This window comes from Mustela putorius, unplaced genomic scaffold (assembly GCF_011764305.1).
Source record: "Mustela putorius furo isolate JIRA1106 unplaced genomic scaffold, ASM1176430v1.1 tig00000081_pilon_pilon_pilon, whole genome shotgun sequence".
NCBI classification, from domain to species: domain Eukaryota; kingdom Metazoa; phylum Chordata; class Mammalia; order Carnivora; family Mustelidae; genus Mustela; species Mustela putorius.
The window spans coordinates 1550181-1567709 of NW_025421272.1; the positions used below are offsets into that span (position 1 = coordinate 1550181).

Here is a 17529-nt window from a genome sequence, read left to right on the forward strand (position 1 = left end):
CCCACTGAGCAGGGTGGCTGATGTGGGGATTGATCCTGGGACCCTGAGCCAAAGGCAGATGCTTAACCGACTAAGCCACCCAGGTGCCCTCTATGCTCTGTTTGTTTGTTTGGTTATTTCTTTCCTAACTTAAAAAAAAGTTAACCTTTTCATTTTGGAATAATTCTGGGTTTATAGAGAAGTTACAAAGATAGCCCAGAGAGAGAGTTCCCATATACCCTTTACCCATTAACATTAACATTAACATACCCCTGTTAACATTTCATAACCAAAGTCCATTTGTCAAAACTGCAAGATTAGCCCTGGTGTATTACTATTAACTAAATTTCAGATGGTTTTCAGATTTCATTAGTTTTTCTACTTTATGTTCCAGGATCTAATCCAGGATACCACACTGCATTTAGACTTTACAAACTTTGTACTGTGAAAACTGTCAAACTCCCAGAAAAAAAGAATAAATAATGTAATGAATTCACATACCCAACAGCTAGATTGAACAGTTATTATTATGCCATATTTGCTTCCTCTGTTTTATTTGTTTCTTTCTTTATTTTGCTTCATCTTGTTTTTTCGGCTAGCTTTTATTTTAGCATAAATTGCAGATGTTGTGACATTTTTGTTTTTTGGTATATCTAAAAAATAAGGGCATTTTTACATATAACCACAATGTCATGCCTATGTTGAACAAAGTTAATTCTAATATCTAATATCTAGTATATATTCAGATGTCATTAATTATCTCTGAAATAATTTATGTTTGATTTGCTTGTTAAGTCTAAATCTAAAGCGGTTTCACCCTTCCTTTTTTTTTTTTTAAAGATTCTATTTATTTATCAGAGAGAGAGAGGGGGAGAGAGCAAGCACAGGCAGACAGAATGGCAAGCAGAGGCAGAGGGAGAAGCAGGCTCCCTGCTGAGCAAGGAGCCTGATGTGGGACTCGATCCCAGGGCGCTGGGATCATGACCTGAGCTGAAGGCAGCTGCTTAACCAACTGAGCCACCCAGGCGTCCCTCACCCTTCCTTTTTGCCCCCAAACATTTGATGTGTTGAAGAATCTCAGTTGTACTGTGTGCTTCCCCAACTTCAATGTGCAGGTGAATCATTCCAGGGGATCATGCCAATTCCATTAAGTTCAGGAGTCCTGGGGTGGGTCTGAGATTCTGCTCAGTCTAGCTAGCTCCTTTGCTTGCGTAGGTTGGTTTTTGTATCCCGTTTTGAGTAGGGAGGCTGTAGAAGACCCCTTCTGGATTGGTCTAAGTGCATCCTTATGGTGGTGTAGGTTTATTTTCTGTAAACCAGAGGCTCCACTGGGGCAATTTCCTTGCCACCTCTACTTACCCAGCACATTTGGCACTGTTGAGAGATTTTTTTTTTTTTTTTAAATCGTCAAAATAGTGTGCGGGAGGTAAGAAGGGGAAGTTATACAACTGATATCTCCTGGAGAGGCCAGGGATGCTACTAAGTGTCCTACAGTGTGCATAGGACAGCCTGCACAGCAAAGTTACTTAGCCCACGAGACCAATGGTGCTGAGGTTGAGAAGCCCTCTGGAAAGACTTGACTGGACCTTTTTAGTTAAGACTTACCCTCTTTGCTGATGCCCTGTACTTCTCATTCCATCAGCACAGAATTCAGATCAGTCCAGATGTCCTGAAGTGCCTCTGAATAAGGAGGCGCTTTGTGAGATGGTAGAAGCATAGCAGATACAGTCGGATGGGGATTGCTTAATGGGCTGGAGCTAAAGGGCTTTGATCTTTTATTTTTTATTTATTCATTTTTAAAAAATATTTATTTATTTATTTGACAGACAGAGATCACAAGTAGGCAGAGAAGCAGGCAGAGAGAGCTGAGCAGAGAGCCCGATGTGGGGATTGATCCTAGGACCCAGGGATCATGAGCTGAGCTGAAGGCAGAGGCTTTAACCCACTGAGTCACCCAGGTGCCTTGGCTTTGATCTTTTAAATTCTCAGATCCTTGGAGAAGTTTATCACATGACTGTTGACACTTCAGGTGGATGATAGAATAGATCTCGAGGCTTTAGAAAGCCTTTCACTTTGTAGAGTTTAAATGGATTGTTTTATTTTTGCCTGAGGTAACAAGATTTTTTTTTTAAGACTTTATTTATTTATCTGACAGAAAGAGAGAGCTAGCAGAAGCAGGAGGAGCAGCAGGCAGAGGGAAGAGGGAGAAGCAGGCTCCCCACCAAGCAGAGAGAACCCTATGCGGGGCAATCCCAGGACTCTGGGATCATGACCTGAGCCAAAGGCAGATGCTCAACTGACTGAGCCACCCAGGCGCCTCCCAAAAATTTATGTTTAAATAAAAAGGAACTCTTTTGATACGAAGCGTGTTTTCTCACCTTACTACACTTGTTAAAGCCGATAGAGACTGCTTCTCTCAAGCACATGACTCTGTTACTGGTTCATTCTTGCTGCCTCAGACTATTTATTTCCTTCTGTAACTGAGAGGAGGAACCCTTTGCTCATTTCCCTTACCATCTCAGACTGGGAAATCAATGTCTCTCTCTTTTGCAGAAACAGTTTACTATGTGGATTTAGTTTTTGTCTCAGATGTCCATTCTTCTCCCTTACCCCCAGCCTGGAACCTTTAACATTTCTTTGTAGCTAGTTCCTTCCTAAGTCCCAAGCCAGCACCAAATGCCAATTTGTAGAGTATTCCCCCCTTCCCGCCCCATTCTCAACTTTGTCGTAACATTCCTAAAGAAGAAATTTTTTATTCTTTTACAACTGTGTGTGTGTGTATATATAGGTATATATATATGTATATATGTATGTGTATATTATAATGTATATGTGTGTATATATATATATACACACACACACACATATTATCATTTGTATTCTGGACTTACTATGTGTATGTATATGTGTGTGTATATATATATACACACATAGTTATATTTTATTTTATTTTTTTAAAGATTTTATTTATTTATTTGACAGAGAGAGATCACAGTAGACAGAGAGGCAGGCAGAGAAAGAGAGAGGGAAGCGGGGGAGCCCGAACACATAGTTATATTTTAAACTGTGGTTGCGGATAAGCCCCAAAGAATGACAGAAGTTACGGACACTCTCTAGGCAGTTTTTTGGGCAACCTTTTAAAATTTCTATCTCAAAAAATTTTAAGTTATGAGAAAGTGGAAGGAGGAATATAATGAATATCTGTATACTTTTCACCAGATTTATCAATTATTAACATTTAATAGACACATGATTATCTTATACTTCATTATTTATCTCCTTAGAGCAAGGACATTGTAACAGTGCTAATTGTCCTAATATTCCTTCTTGAGATGCTTTTCCTGATCCAGATTTCTTTCTAGGATCAGCTTAGGTAATTTCTTTCTAAGATTAGCTTAGGTAATTTTGTTTGTTTTTATAGTATGTTACTGTGAAAATTTTCAAATAGAGAGACAAATTGATTGAATTGTATAGTGAACACTCATATACCTGGAATTAATAATTAACATTTTGCTGTACTGTTGACCCTTGAACACATGAGTTTGAACTATATGTCATATATGTGGATTTTTTCGACAGACACAATACAGTATGTAAAGGTATTTTCCTTATGATTTCTTTTTAAGATTTATTTATTTGAGAGAGAGGGAGCACTGATGCATGTGAGCAGGGGGAAAGGCAGAGGAAGGGACAGAGAGAGAGAATCTCTCTCTCTGCTGAGCACAGAGTAGGACACAGGGCTCTATCCCACAACCCTGAGATCATGACCTGAGCTGAAATTGAGTCAGACGCTCAACTGACAGAGCCACCTAGGTGCCCCCGTTTATGAGTTTCTTAATAACGCTTTATTTTGTCCAGCTTATTTTATTGTGAGACTATAGTATAAAATATCTATAACATCTATAACATACAAAATACATTAATGGACTATGTTATCAGTGAGGCTTCTGGTCAGCAGTCAGCTATTAGTAGTTAAGTTTTTGGAGAGTCAAAACATACACACATTTTCAGTTGCACAGGGCAGGGGCGTTAGTGCCTCCAACCTCCATGTTGTTCAAAAGTCAACTCTATTTCCTTTATCACTTACCAGATTACCTTTTTCTGTCATTTAAGAAATAATGCATCTTCATTGTAGAAATTATGAAAAATCTATAGAGGAGCACAAGATAGAATATAAGAGTGGCTCCACTCTCTTATTGAGATGGTAATAAGATGATAATAGTTATCATTTGTATTTTGGACTTACTATATATAGGACACTTGCTAAGCACTTTAGTTATCTTGATTTCATTTAAATATCATAGCATTCCTTGTGATGGTTGCTGTTATCCCATTTTACAGATGCAGAAACTTGGACACAGAGTTTAAGTAACATATCCAAAGTCCATGGAAGATTAAGTGATGGAGTATGCACTTGATGCAGGCAGTGTGGTTCAGAGTCTGTGCTTTTGTTTTTTTTTTTTAAAGATTTTATTTATTTATTTGACAGAGAGAGATCACAAATAGGCAGAGAGACAGACAGAGAGAGAGATGAGGAGAAGCAGGCTCCCTGCCGAGCAGAGAGCCCCATGCGGGACTCGATCCCAGGCCCCTGGGATCATGACCTGAGCTGAAGGCAGAGGCTTAACCCACTGAGCCACCCAGGCACCCCGAGTCTGTGCTTTTGACCAGTGTATTCTTTTTTTTTTTTTAAAGATTTTATTTATTTATTTGACAGAGAGAGATCACAAGTAGGCAGAGAGGCAGGCAGAGAGAAGGGAAGGGAAGCAGGCTCCCTGCTGAGCAGAGAGCCCTATGCGGGACTCGATCCCAGGACCCTGAGATCGTGACCTGAGCCGAAGGCAGCGGCTTAACCCACTGAGCCACCCAGGCGCCCCATTGACCAGTGTATTCTTCAACCCCATACTGATCATACTTTAAATTATTTGTCGATTTTCTTTTGGGTCCTGTATTATAATGGGCCATTTCTTCCCCCAATGTCACCATTTATATCTTCATGCTGTTAAATTCATCATATCACTTCAGTGGATCCTAGAACTTTTTTATTTGATTTTTTTTTAAAAGATTTTATTTTTCAGTAATCTCTACATGTAACATGGGGTTTGAACTCATGACCCTGACGTCAAGAGTTCTATGCTCTTCCAATTGAGCCAGCTGATTCCTGGAACCTGAGAACCTCTTTTGGCCTAAGAATATATGAAGTTATTTCTACATAATGAATATGAATGAGTATGAATTCACTTGAGGATAATTATGGACATATTAAAAGATTGTAGAAAGCATGAATGAGTTACAAGTATAGATTTACATACGTAAATATATCATTAATATATCATTATACATCATCATAAATATATCATTAAGATAATATATCATTAATATATTAAAATTTCCTCACATTATTAAAAAATCAGCCCCAACATTTTTTTTTAAGGTTTTATTTATTTATTTGACAGAGATCACAAGGAGGCAGAGAGGCAGGCAGAGAGAGAGAGAGGAGGAAGCAGGCTCCATGCTGAGCAGAGAGCCCCTTATGGGGCTCCATCCCAGGACCCTGGGACCATGCCCTGAGCTGAAGGCAGAGGCTTAACCCACTGAGCCACCCAGGTGCCCCAGCCCCAACATTTTTTAAATTAAAAGAAGCTTTGTTTATATTTTTCTTACTATAAAAACAATACAGATTTATTTTTAGGAAAATCATGAAATATAGTTAGGTACAGGGTAATACAATATAGGACACCCTCAATTCCACTTCCCAGGTGCAGTCATCATCACTTGGGTGTATCAAACCCTGTTCTTTGTTTATAGAGACAGAGTAGTTTTCACAGAGATGTGGTCACAGACTCCCCTGCCTTTTTTTTTTTTTAATTAATTTATTTATTTTCAGAAAAACAGTATTCATTATTTTTTCACCACACCCAGTGCTCCATGCAATCCGTGCTCTCTATAATACCCACCACCTGGTACCCCAATCTCCCACCCCCCACTCCCCTGCTTTTTTCACATGATGTTTTAAACGAGCATTTTCTTTTTAAGATTTTATTTATTTGACAGACAGAGAGCGCGAGAGAGGGAACACAAGCAGGAGGAGTGGGAGAGGGAGAAGCAGGCTTCCTGCTGAGCAGGGAGCATGATGTGGGGCTCAGTCCCAGGATGCTAGGATCATGACCTGAGCTGAAGGCAGATGCTTAACAACTGAGCCACCCAGGCACCCCAAAACCAGCATTTTCCACTAACTTCATCACAAATGCCATTCCATGTCAAATACTGTTTCCACAGCATCATTTTTATTGCTCTGTAGACATTTCATTTGATTGCTAGCATTTATTGAACACAAGTAATTTTCAACTTTCCACTACTGTCAGAAGTTCTACCAGTAAATGGTCTTACAGTGTGTAAGCATTAGCTTAGTTATAACCTTAAGCATAAACAGGATAAGTTCCCAGAAACCGAGTTATTGGGTCAAAGATATTCTGTTTCTGTTAAGGCTTTTTATTGGTGTTGCCAAATTGCCCTGCAAAACCACGGAAGTTAAAAAAAAAATCTGTTTTCCCAGTAGTTATGTTATTTCTCTGTCCTTTCCAACACTGAATACTATTTTCTTTCTTCACAGTTAGAGTGGAAGAACAGTTACCTCACTAAGTCTTAATAATCATTTCTTTTAATACCAAGAGTAAATATTTTCTCATGCTGATTGGCCTTTGTATTTCTCTTTTGCAAATTGTATATTCATCTTCTTAGCTAATTTTTTCATCTTTTTTGTTTTTTGTCTTATCCCTGGTTTGACTTTGTAATCCAGAGGGAAGTACTTTTAATACTGTGGTATGTTTCTCTAGATCTTTTTCTCTTTGGCCCATTTTATTTTATTTTTTAAATATTTTAGTTTATTTTTTAAGTAATGTCTACACTGAGTGTGGGACTTAAACCTATAATCCTGAGATCAAGAGTTGCATGGTCCACTGACTGAGCCAGCCAGGTACTCCTGTTTAGCCTGTTTTAAAATTGGATGATTTTTTTGGCTTGCTTTGTTTTTTTTTTTTTTTTTTTAAAGGTTTTATTTATTTATTTGACAGAGAGAAATCACAAGTATACAGAGAGGCAGGCAGAGAGAGAGGAAGGGAAGCAGGCTCCCTGCTGAGCAGAGAGCCCGATACGGGACTCGATCCCAGGACCCTGAGATCATGACCCGAGCCAAAGGCAGCGGCTTAACCCACTGAGCCACCCAGGCGCCCCTGGCTTGCTTTGTTTTTAATAAAATCAAATATACTTGGGTGAGATAGCATTGTGAACCTCCATTACTCATATTAAATGGCTATCAAAGAGGATTTCATTTTTGATAGTTATATATCTATTGTAGCCTGAAATTTTATCATATCATACGATATCTTTATTGTTAGATATTTAATCTTTTTCTAATTTTTATTTATTTATTAAAGATTTTATTTCTTTATTTGACAGAGGGAGAGAGAGCACAAGTAGGCAGAGTGGCAGGCAGAGGGAGAGGGAGAAGCAGGCTCTCCGCTGAGCAGGGAGCCTGACTTGGGGCTCTGTCCCAGGACCCTGGAATCATGACCTGAGCCGAAGGTAGCTGCTTAACTGACTAAGCCACCCAGGCACCCCTCTCATTTTTAAAAAGATTTATTTATTTCCTTGAAAGAGAGAATGAGCAGGAGGGGCAGAGGGAGAGGGAATCTCAAGTAGACGATGCTGAGTGCAGGGCCCAACACGGGGCTCAGTCTCACAACCCTGAGATCATGACGTGAGCCAAAACCAAGAGTTGGATGCCCAATCAACTGCACCACCCAGGCACCCCAATCTTTTTCTAATTTTTAAATTAATCAATGTCCACTGTGATATACAGGTATATAGTTATGCATTACTGAATGTTTCTTGCTTTTTTTTTTAAGATTTTTAAAAAAGATTTTATTTATTTATTTGATAGACAGAGATCACAAGTAGGCAGAGAGGCAAGCAGAGAGCGGGGGGGAGGCAGGCTCCCTGTTGAGCAGAGATCCCAATGAGGGGCTTGATCCCAGGACCCTGGGATCATGGCCTGAGCCGAAGGCAGAGGCTTTAACCCACTGAGCCATCCAGGTGCCCCTATTTTAAAGATTATTTATTTATTTATTTGACAGAGAAATTACAAGTAGGCAGAAGAAGGCAGAGAGGCAGGCAGAGAGAGAGGGAGAAGCAGGCTCCCTGCTGAGCAGAGAGCCTGATGTGGGGCTTGATCCCAGGACCATGGGATCACGACCCGAGCTGAAGCCAGAGGCTTAATCCACTGAGCCACCCAGACTCCCCGCCTTTTTTTTTTTTTAAATTAAGACTTCTAATTTTTTTAGAGCAATTTTGGGTTCCCAGCAAAATTGAGAGAAGGTACAGGGATTTCCCAAAACTTTCTCTACCCACATCTACATAATGCCATTCTCATATTATCAACATCCTTTACCAGAGTGATGCCATCGTTAGAACTAATGAACCTACACAGATACACCATAATCACTGAAAATCCATAGTTTACCTTAGGACTCACTCTTGGTATTGTACTCTCTGTAGGCTTTGACAAATATTTAATGATATATCTCCATCATTATAGTATCTTGCAGAGTATTTTTACTGCCCTAAAAATCCTCAGTGTATCACTATTCATCCCTTCCTCCAAAGCCCTAATCCTTGGCAACCACTGATCTATTTAGAGTCTGTACAGTTTTGCCTTCTCCAGAAAGTCATGTAGTTGGAATCATACAGTATATAAGCTTTTCAGATTGGCTTCTTTCACTTAGTAATATGCACTTAAGTTTCCTTCAAGTCTTGTCATGGCTCATTTCTTTTTAGCACTCAGTAGTATTCCATTTTCTGGATATACCACAATTTATTTATCCATTCATCTACTGAAGGACATCTTGGTTGCTTTCAAGCTTTGGCAGTTATAAATTAGGCTTCTATAAACATCTGTGTGTAGGTTTTTGTGTGGACCCAAGTTTTCATCTCCTTTAGGCAAATATGAAGGAGTTTGACTGCTAGATCATATGATGAGAGTATGTTTAAGAAACCACCAAACTGTCTTCCAAAGTGGCTGCATTATTTTGCATTCCCACCAGCAAAGAATGACAGTTTCTGTTGCTCCACATCCTTACTAACATTTGGTGTTGTCAGTGTCCTGGATTTCAGCCATTCTGATAAGTATATAGTGGTCCCTTATTGTTGTTTTAATTTGCATTTCCCCATATGACATGATGTGGATCATCTTTTCATATACTTATTTGCCATGTGTGTATCATCTGAGGTGTCTTTTTAGGTGTCTGCCTATTTTGAATTGGGTTGTTTGTTTCTTATTGTTGAGTTTTTTTTTTTTTTTTTAAGATTTTTAAAATTTATCTGACAGCGATCACAAGTAGGCAGAGAGGCGGGCAGAGAGAGAGGAGGAAGCAGGCTCCCTGCTGAGCAGAGAGCCCAATGCGGACCTAGATCCCAGGTCCCTGGAATCATGACCTGAGCCAAAGGCAAAGGCTTTAACCCACTGAGCCACCCAGGCGCCCCTTACTGTTGAGTTTTAAGAGTTTTTTGTGTATTTTGGATGATAGTCCTTTATCAAATGTGTTTTTTGCCAGCATTTTCTTCTAGTCTGTGGCATGTCTTCTCATTCTTTTAACATTGTCTCAGAGCAGAAGTTTTTGTATTTTAATAAGATCTAGCTTATTAGTCTTTTTGTTTCATGGATTGTGGCTTTGGTGTTGAATCTAAAAAGTCATCATCCTACCCAGGGTTATCTAGGTTTTGTGGTATATTATCTTTTGGGAGTTTTATAGTTTTATTTTTTTTTAAAGATTTTATTTATTTATTATTTGAGATAGAGAGAGATTGATGAGTAAGAGGAGGGGCAGAGGGAGAAGCAGACTTCCTGTGGAGCAGGGAGCCCAATGTGGGACTCAATCCCAGGACCCTGGGACCATGACCTGAGCCGAAGGCAGATGCCCAACCAATTGGGCCACCCAGGTGTCCAATATAGTTCTACATTTTATATTTAGGTCCACAATCTACTTTGAGTTGGTTTTTAAAAAGTTTTCTGCCAAAACCCAGGATCAAAGCATATATTTTAGTTAATTTTTATGAAGAGTGTAACGTCTGTGTCTGGCTTGCTTGCTTGCTTTCTTTCTCTTTTTTTTGCATGTGTATGTCCAGTTGTTCCAGCACCATTTGTTGAAAAGAATATCTTTGTTCCATTGTGTTATCTTTGCTTCTTTGTCAAAGATCTATTGATATATTTTGGGGATTCTATTTCTAGGTCCTCAATTCTGTTCCATTAATCTGTTTGTCTACTATTTCACCAGTGCCACACTGTGTTGATTACTGTAGCTTCTTGAAGCTTCAAAGGTGTCCAACTTTGTTCTCTTTCAATATTGGGTTGGCTATTCTGGGTCCTGTGTGTTTCTTTTCTTTCTTTCTTTCTTTCTTTTTTTTTTTTTAAAGATTTATTTATCTTAGAGGGTAAGAGCTGGGGAGATAGGGGCATAGGATGAGAGAGAGAGAGTTTTGTTTTGTTTTTTAAAGATTTTATTTATTTATTTGAGAGAGAGCATGAGAGGGGAGAGGTCAGAGGGAGAAGCAGACTCCCCTCCGAGCAGGGATCCCGATGTGAGACTTGATCCCAGGACTCCAGGATGATGACCTGAGCCTAAGGCAGTTGCTTAACCAACTGAGCCACCCAGGTGCCAAGGGAGAGAGAGTCTTAAATGGACTCAGCACTGAGTGTAGAGCCCAACTTGAGATCATGACCTGATCCAAAACCAAGAGTCAGACACTAACTGACTCTGCTACCCGGATACTCCCTTTGTCTGCCTTCCTTCCTTCCTTCTTGCTCTCCCTCCCTCCCATTTTCCTCCCTCCCTCTATCCTTTCCTTTCTCTCCTCTCTTTCCTTCTCTCCTCCTCTCTTTTTTAAAAGATTTTATTTATTTATTTGAGAGAGATATCAAGAGAGAACATGTGCAGAGGCAGGGGAGAGGGAGAAAGAAGCAGGCTACCCACTGAGCGGGGAGCCCAATTCAGGGCTCCATCCCAGGACCCAGGATCATGACCTGAGCTGAAGGCAGATGCTTAACCAGCTGAGCCACCCGGGCACCCACTGCTGTGTGTTTCTTTAGGATAAGTTCCTAGCATTAAAATTGCTAGGTTAGGGGCACCTGGGTGGCTCAGTCAGTTAAGCTACTGCTCAGGTCATGATCCCAGGGTCCTGGGATGGAGCTCTGCATCAGGCTCCCTGCTCAGCTGGGAGCCTGCTTCTCCTCCCCTGCCACTCCCCCTGCTTGTATTCTCTGACTCTATCCCTCTGTCAAATAAATAGATAAATTAAATCTTTAAAAAAAAATAAAATTGCTAATTTAATACAAATGTATGTATTTTCATTTAAATTTAAATTTTACTTCTTGTGGTACATTCACATGGTTCAGAAGGTCTATAGTAAATAGATTGCCACCTATCACTTCTTTCTTTCCTTTTTTTTTTTTTTAATATTTTGTTTATTTATTTATTTGACAGACAGAGATCACAAGTAGGCAGAGAGGAAGCAGGCTCCCCGCTGAGCAGAGAGCCCTATGCAGGGCTTGATCCCAGGACCCTGAGATCATGACCTGAGCCAAAGGCAGAGGCTTTAACCCACTGGGCCACCCTGGAACCCTTTTTTTTTTTTTTTAAATACTTTATTTTTAAGGAACACCTGGGTGGCTTAGTTGGTTAAGTATCTGCCTTCGGGTCAGGTCATGATCTCAGGTTCCTGGGATCAAGCCTTGAATTGGGATTCCTGCTCAGCTGCTCGGCACCTCTCTTTGTCTCTCAAATAAATAAATACAATAAAAAAAAAAAGATTTTATTTTTAAGTAATCTCCATGCCCAACGTAGAGCTCCAGCTTACAAACCTGAGGTCAAGAGTTGCAAGCTCTACTTACTGAGCCAGCTAGGTGCCCCATTTGTATTATTTATTTATTTAGATTTTATTTATTTATTTGAGAGAGAGAGAGCAGGAAAGCATGAGCAGGTGAGGGGCATAGGCTCCCTGCCAAGTAGGGAGCCTGATGTGGTGCTCGATCTTGGGACTCCAGGATCATGACCTGAGCTGCAGACAGACGCTTAACCGACTGAGCTGCCCAGGTGTCCATTCTTACTTGTTTTAAAAGATTTTATTTTTAAGTAATCTCTATGCCCAACATGAGGCTCAAACTCACAACCCTAGATCAAGAGTCTCATGCTCCACTGGGTGAGCCAGTGAGGCTCGCCCCAACCCATCCCTTTCTATTAATCTAGTTTCCTGACCTAGACATGTTTATTGGATATATATGTAAAACATACATACAGTTCTTTTCTTTTTTTTTTTTAAGATATTTTTATTTATTTGTTTGACAGACAGAGATCACAGGTAGGCAGAGAGAGAGAGAGGAGGAAGCAGGTCCCCCGCCGAGCAGAGAGCCCGATGTGGGCCTCCATCCCAGGACCCTGGGACCACGACCTGAGCCGAAGGCAGAGGCTTTAACCCACTTAGCCACCCAGGCGCCCCCAGATATTTTCATTTAGGGTTTTTATATATTCCCTAATTGTAATTCATTATGTGAAAATTTCATATTCCTACTCAATGCTAGGTATTAATACAATCTCAAGGCAGTTTTAAAATATATATTTTTTAAAGATTTTATTTATTTATTTGACAGAGAGAGAGATCACAAGCAGGCAGAGAGTCAGGCAGAGAGAAAGGGGGAAGCAGGCTCCCCGCTGAGCAGAGAGCCCGATGTGGGACTCTATCCCAGAACCCTGAGATCATGACCTGAGCTGAAGGCAGCGGCTCAATCCACTGAGCCACCCAGGCACTCCAAAATATTTTATTTTTGTTTTCAATCTGTGTGACTGTTTATGTGATTACATTCCTTTGTTAATGTTTGTTATGTGCATTTGACTTTAATACTTGTTATTATATGGTAAATTACCCTAACCTTGGGAATCCCATCTTCTCCTTTCCTTCAAAACCCTGTGAAGGACCTGATGTAAATAATAAGCTCTTCAGTATTTATGACAATATTCCTTTCAGAGTGGTGGTGCAGAATGAAAGGAGAGAAGAGTGGACTTCACTCCTTGTGACCATTAAAAAACTCTTCATCCAGTATCCAGTGTTGGTGCGACTGGAACAGGCAGGTACTGCATACATATGATAGGAGGTGCGGCAGGGAAAGGAGGATGGAGAGATGAAGGAGGGGAGGTGAAGAGGTTCATGCTTGCTTCCTTCCCAGTGCTGGGCATAGTTTCTGCTTCTGGTCGGGTTTCTATTTCTAGTTGCGTCCACTTGTTCATTAGGTATGCAGTAAGTTCAGTAATGTTCCTACTACAGGGTTGGGCGGCCCTGTCCAACTACTTTCTGCTTGTTCTTTTAGAGTTCATCTTTCATGAGATACTTTTCCTTCTTGTGTTTTTTTGCTTCAGAGGGTTTTCCTCAAGGAGACAATTCTACCTCAGCACAAGGAAACTACCTAGAGGCCATCAATCTGTCATTCAATGGTGAGTAAGGACACTAGCCATGGTGAGCTGGCATCTTGTTTACCACATGGATATGAACTTCTTCTTTTTTTTTTTTTTTTTTAATTTCATTTACTTACTTGACAGAAATCACAAGTAGGCAGAGAGGCAGGCAGAGAGAGAGAGGAGGAAGCAGGCTCCCCACTGAGCAGAGAGTCCAATGTTGGGCTCGATCCCAGGACCCTGAGATCATGATCTGAGCCAAAGGCAGAGGCTTTAACCCACTGAGCCACCCAGGCACCCAGGCTATGAACTTCTTTTTACTATCATCCAAAGACCTAGATCCAGTTGATAATCTCCCCACCCACCTACCTCAAAGATTAATTGAAAGCAATAACTTCTGATTGGATGGTTTTAATGGCCAACATTAAGCTTTTGGTTCTGCTGTTCTCATCTGCTTCTCATGGTAACCTGAGAGTAAAGAGCTGGAAGGAATCTTCCTTGGGCTGCTTTACTAAAACTTTGTTCTTGATATTTTCTACCTTATCCCTCAATTGCTTCTAGGGAATTAAAAAAAGATTTTTTTTTAAATTACAAAAGGAACTCATGTTTCTAGAATTCAAATAATCAGAGGTATATCAAGTAAAAAGGAAGATCTCTCCCCTCCCTCTACTGTCAGTTCCCTTCTAAGAGGGAACCTTGTTAACAGTGTGGTGTGATTTCTTCCAAAGGTTTGTTCCAGCATATATGTGTGAGGTGATACGCTTTGTTTCCAAATAACTGAAACCTACTTAATTGGTTTACAGAAAAAGGGAAATTTACTCTCAGGATATAGAAACCTGGTGAGGCCACCAGGGAAGGCTTGAACATCATGCAGAAGAAGGTGGGGACCAAGGTGGCTCTAGGAACTGCAAGAGCAGGTATTCCTAGAACAGTGGTCAGCTCCCAGCTCTGCGGTCAGCTCTCTCCTCTCTGTCCAGAATTCCATGTTCCCAGCACAATCTCATCGGCCCAGCTCTGGTTAGGCATCCGTTGACACTGGCTAGTGGTGGAAGTGATGATGTGTGGTCACTTCACTGCATATAACCTGCCCATGGGTCTACACCCAGGTGTGCTGGGGATTCTAAAGCACAGGGTCTTGTGTTAGTCAGTCTTTTAGTCATATTGGAACATCTTTGGTTTTCTAAAGTCAGGATTGTATAGGACAGAAAGAAAAATTAACTTGCCAGATACACAAAGTCCACTCTTTTAAATATTGTCTTAGATTAATATTTGATTTTTATGAATTTCAATACAGACTCATTTATGGATTGTTTAAATTAATGACATAAAATTTGAGCATTTAATGCTGCAAAAGGCAAGTATTAGGCATCAGTGATGGAGTGTTAGCAAAGGCAAATGTGACATAGTCTTGTGTTCAAATAGTTCTTAACGTAGATGGGGAGAGGCAGATGTGCACACGACTAACTAGAATTCAGGTGAGAATGTCGCTGCAAAGAAACATGGACAAAATACCCTGAGGGCACAGAGAGGCTCACCAGTGGCTGGTTTCTGAGAAGCTGTAACCTCTTCATTTGAGAACTTTTGCTTTCTTTCAAGTGTTTGACAAGCACTACATCAACCGCAACTTTGACCGAACTGGGCAAATGTCTGTGGTGATCACGCCTGGGGTGGGTGTGTTTGAAGTGGACCGTCTACTCATGATCTTGACCAAGCAGCGGATGATAGATAATGGTAATGTTCCTTGGTTTGTGCTGTCTCTGAGTGTTTATAGCCTCACTTACCCGTAGAACTCTGAGCTTTCCCTGGTTCTGTGTGTCAGAGATCCTGGAGATGTGAACAGTGTTAGGGGACAAAAAAAGTTCCGTGGTCAAGTTGGTTTGGGAAGTGCTGGGTCATACACAGTTTAGGCAGATTCCCTAATTGCAGGTTTTAATATGTTAGTGTATCTTGTCTATCTCTAATGGTACTCAGGGTTTTGCAAATATAAATGACACTGGAGAACTCTTTTTGGGGGGATCGTTTCAAGGAACTGGTGTGCCATCAGTCTGCCTTGGGGAGGACCATCAGATCCTCTGACCCTGTCCTCCCTCCATGATGTGCCCTGCTACCCCAGCTTGTAACCCTGGTCTCATTAAATTTGTGCTTCAACAACAAGATGGAGGTGGAATGTAGATCCTGATTGCCAGTGAAGAAGCTCCATTAAATGATATGGATTGTTTTGCTTTTTTACTGAAATAACAAAGTTCCTGTTCCTTTCTGGCCTTGAAACTTGAGTAATGGGGCCTGGGTTGTCTTTTTGACCAATCATGATTTACAAAGCGGTCAAAGGCTAATTGTCAAGGATTTAATAATTGCAGGCTGTGATGGGACCTGGTAAAGAGGAAAGAGACAAAAACGCATCTATTTATTTCTCTGCTCTGTAGGCAAATAAGGTTATAAATCATAGGATGGGAAGTCAGCTTTGCCTCATACCCTGACCCGCTTAAATAGTATTGTTAATAGATTAGGACACTTATCTCTACTTTTCCCACCTCCACCCCAATCTCTTTTCGTCTTCTGTCTTTTTAGGAATTGGTGTGGACTTGGTATGCATGGGGGAGCAACCATTACATGCTGTCCCGTTGTTCAAGGTAATTCGATTTTGGAGTGCTTCCTAAACCAATTTCCTAGTACTAGGGTGGTCTTGAGAATACTGCTGAATAAGGGCGTCTGGGTGGCTCAGTTGTTAAGCATTTGCCTTTGGTTCAGGTCATGATCCCAGGGTCCTGGGATCAAGCCCCACATCTGGCTCCCTGCTTGGTGGGAAGTCTGCTTCTCCCTCTCCTATTCTACCTGCTCGTGTTCCCTCTCTCACTGTGTCTCACTCTGTCAAATAAATAAAATCTTGAAAACAATAAAAGAATGAATACTTCAGAACAGAAAAGTTGAAGTGAGTTGGGGGAAATTGGAGGGGGAAATGAACCATGAGATACAGTGGACTCTGAGAAACAAACTGAGGGTTTTGGAGGGGAGAGGCGTGGGGGGTTGGGTGAGCCTGGTGGTGTGTGTTAAGGAGGGCACGTATTGCATGGAGCATTGGCTGTGGTGCATAAACAGTGAATGCTGGAACACTGAAAAGAAATAAAATAAAATAAAATGGAAAAAAAAAAACTTAAAAAAAAAGAAAAGAAAAGTTAGAGCAGTTCCATAGCCTCCTTGTTTTCTAGCTGATCTGTGACCTGGCTTTTTTCTTCTAGCTACATAATCGAAGTGCGCCTCGTGATTCTTGTCTGGGTGATGACTATAATATTCCTCACTGGATAAACCACAGGTAGGTGTGACCTTGATTCGTAGTAGATGATGTGGGTTTTGAGTAACTTCCTTGCCATTTTCTCTTCCCATCTATAAAGTTCTTTTTTTTTTTTTTTAAAGATTTTATTTGTTTATTTGACAGAGACACAGCGAGAGAGGGAACATAGCAGGGGGAGTGGGAGAGGGAGAAACAGATCTCCCTTTGAGCAGGGAGCTGGATGCGGGGCTCAATCTCAGAACCCCAGAATCATGACCTGAGCCGAGGGCAGCTGCCTAACAACTGAGCCACCCAGGCATCCCCCCTTCCCCCGCCAATCTGTAAAGTTCTTACCATAGAAACTTTTGTCCAGAAAATGCAGAGACCAAAGTTCCAGTGTTTGCTTAGAGTTTCTGTACATGCAAAGCGGTGGCAGTAACATAAGAACAGTCTAGAGTGAAAAAATAAAGGCAAATTTGAAGGACTTATTTTTATTATTAGCCCTAGCTACTAAAATTCCCAGCTCCCACAGATTATAGCAGATGAACATTCTGCCCTTCTCTGTTTGTAGAAAAATCCCCAAGCCTCTTCTTCACATTGGGACAAGGCCTCAGTGTTTCTGCTGACTGAGACTCAATGGGGTTATCTCTCATGCCTCTCTCAGTGCTACTGCCTTCTCCCATCCTCATGTTTTTGAATATCTGCAATATTTTTTAATTTTATTTTTAAGATTTTATTTACTTGATAGCATAAGCAGGGGGAGCGGGAGAGGGAGAAGCAGGT

General features: G+C 40.8%; 1 protein-coding gene across 13 annotated transcripts in view; it reads left to right on the forward strand.

Moving 5' to 3' along the window:
• The window catches only part of DEPDC5 (DEP domain containing 5, GATOR1 subcomplex subunit), a 137138-nt gene that overhangs the window by 37417 nt on the left and 82192 nt on the right, over positions 1-17529 (forward strand). For all 13 annotated transcript variants that reach the window (XM_045067719.1, XM_045067779.1, XM_045067747.1 and 10 more), the window contains 5 exons: positions 13054-13157; positions 13443-13517; positions 15075-15209; positions 16047-16108; positions 16715-16788. In XM_045067719.1, the coding sequence (XP_044923654.1) occupies positions 13054-13157; positions 13443-13517; positions 15075-15209; positions 16047-16108; positions 16715-16788 (450 nt within the window). The remainder of the gene's footprint in view (positions 1-13053; positions 13158-13442; positions 13518-15074; positions 15210-16046; positions 16109-16714; positions 16789-17529) is intronic.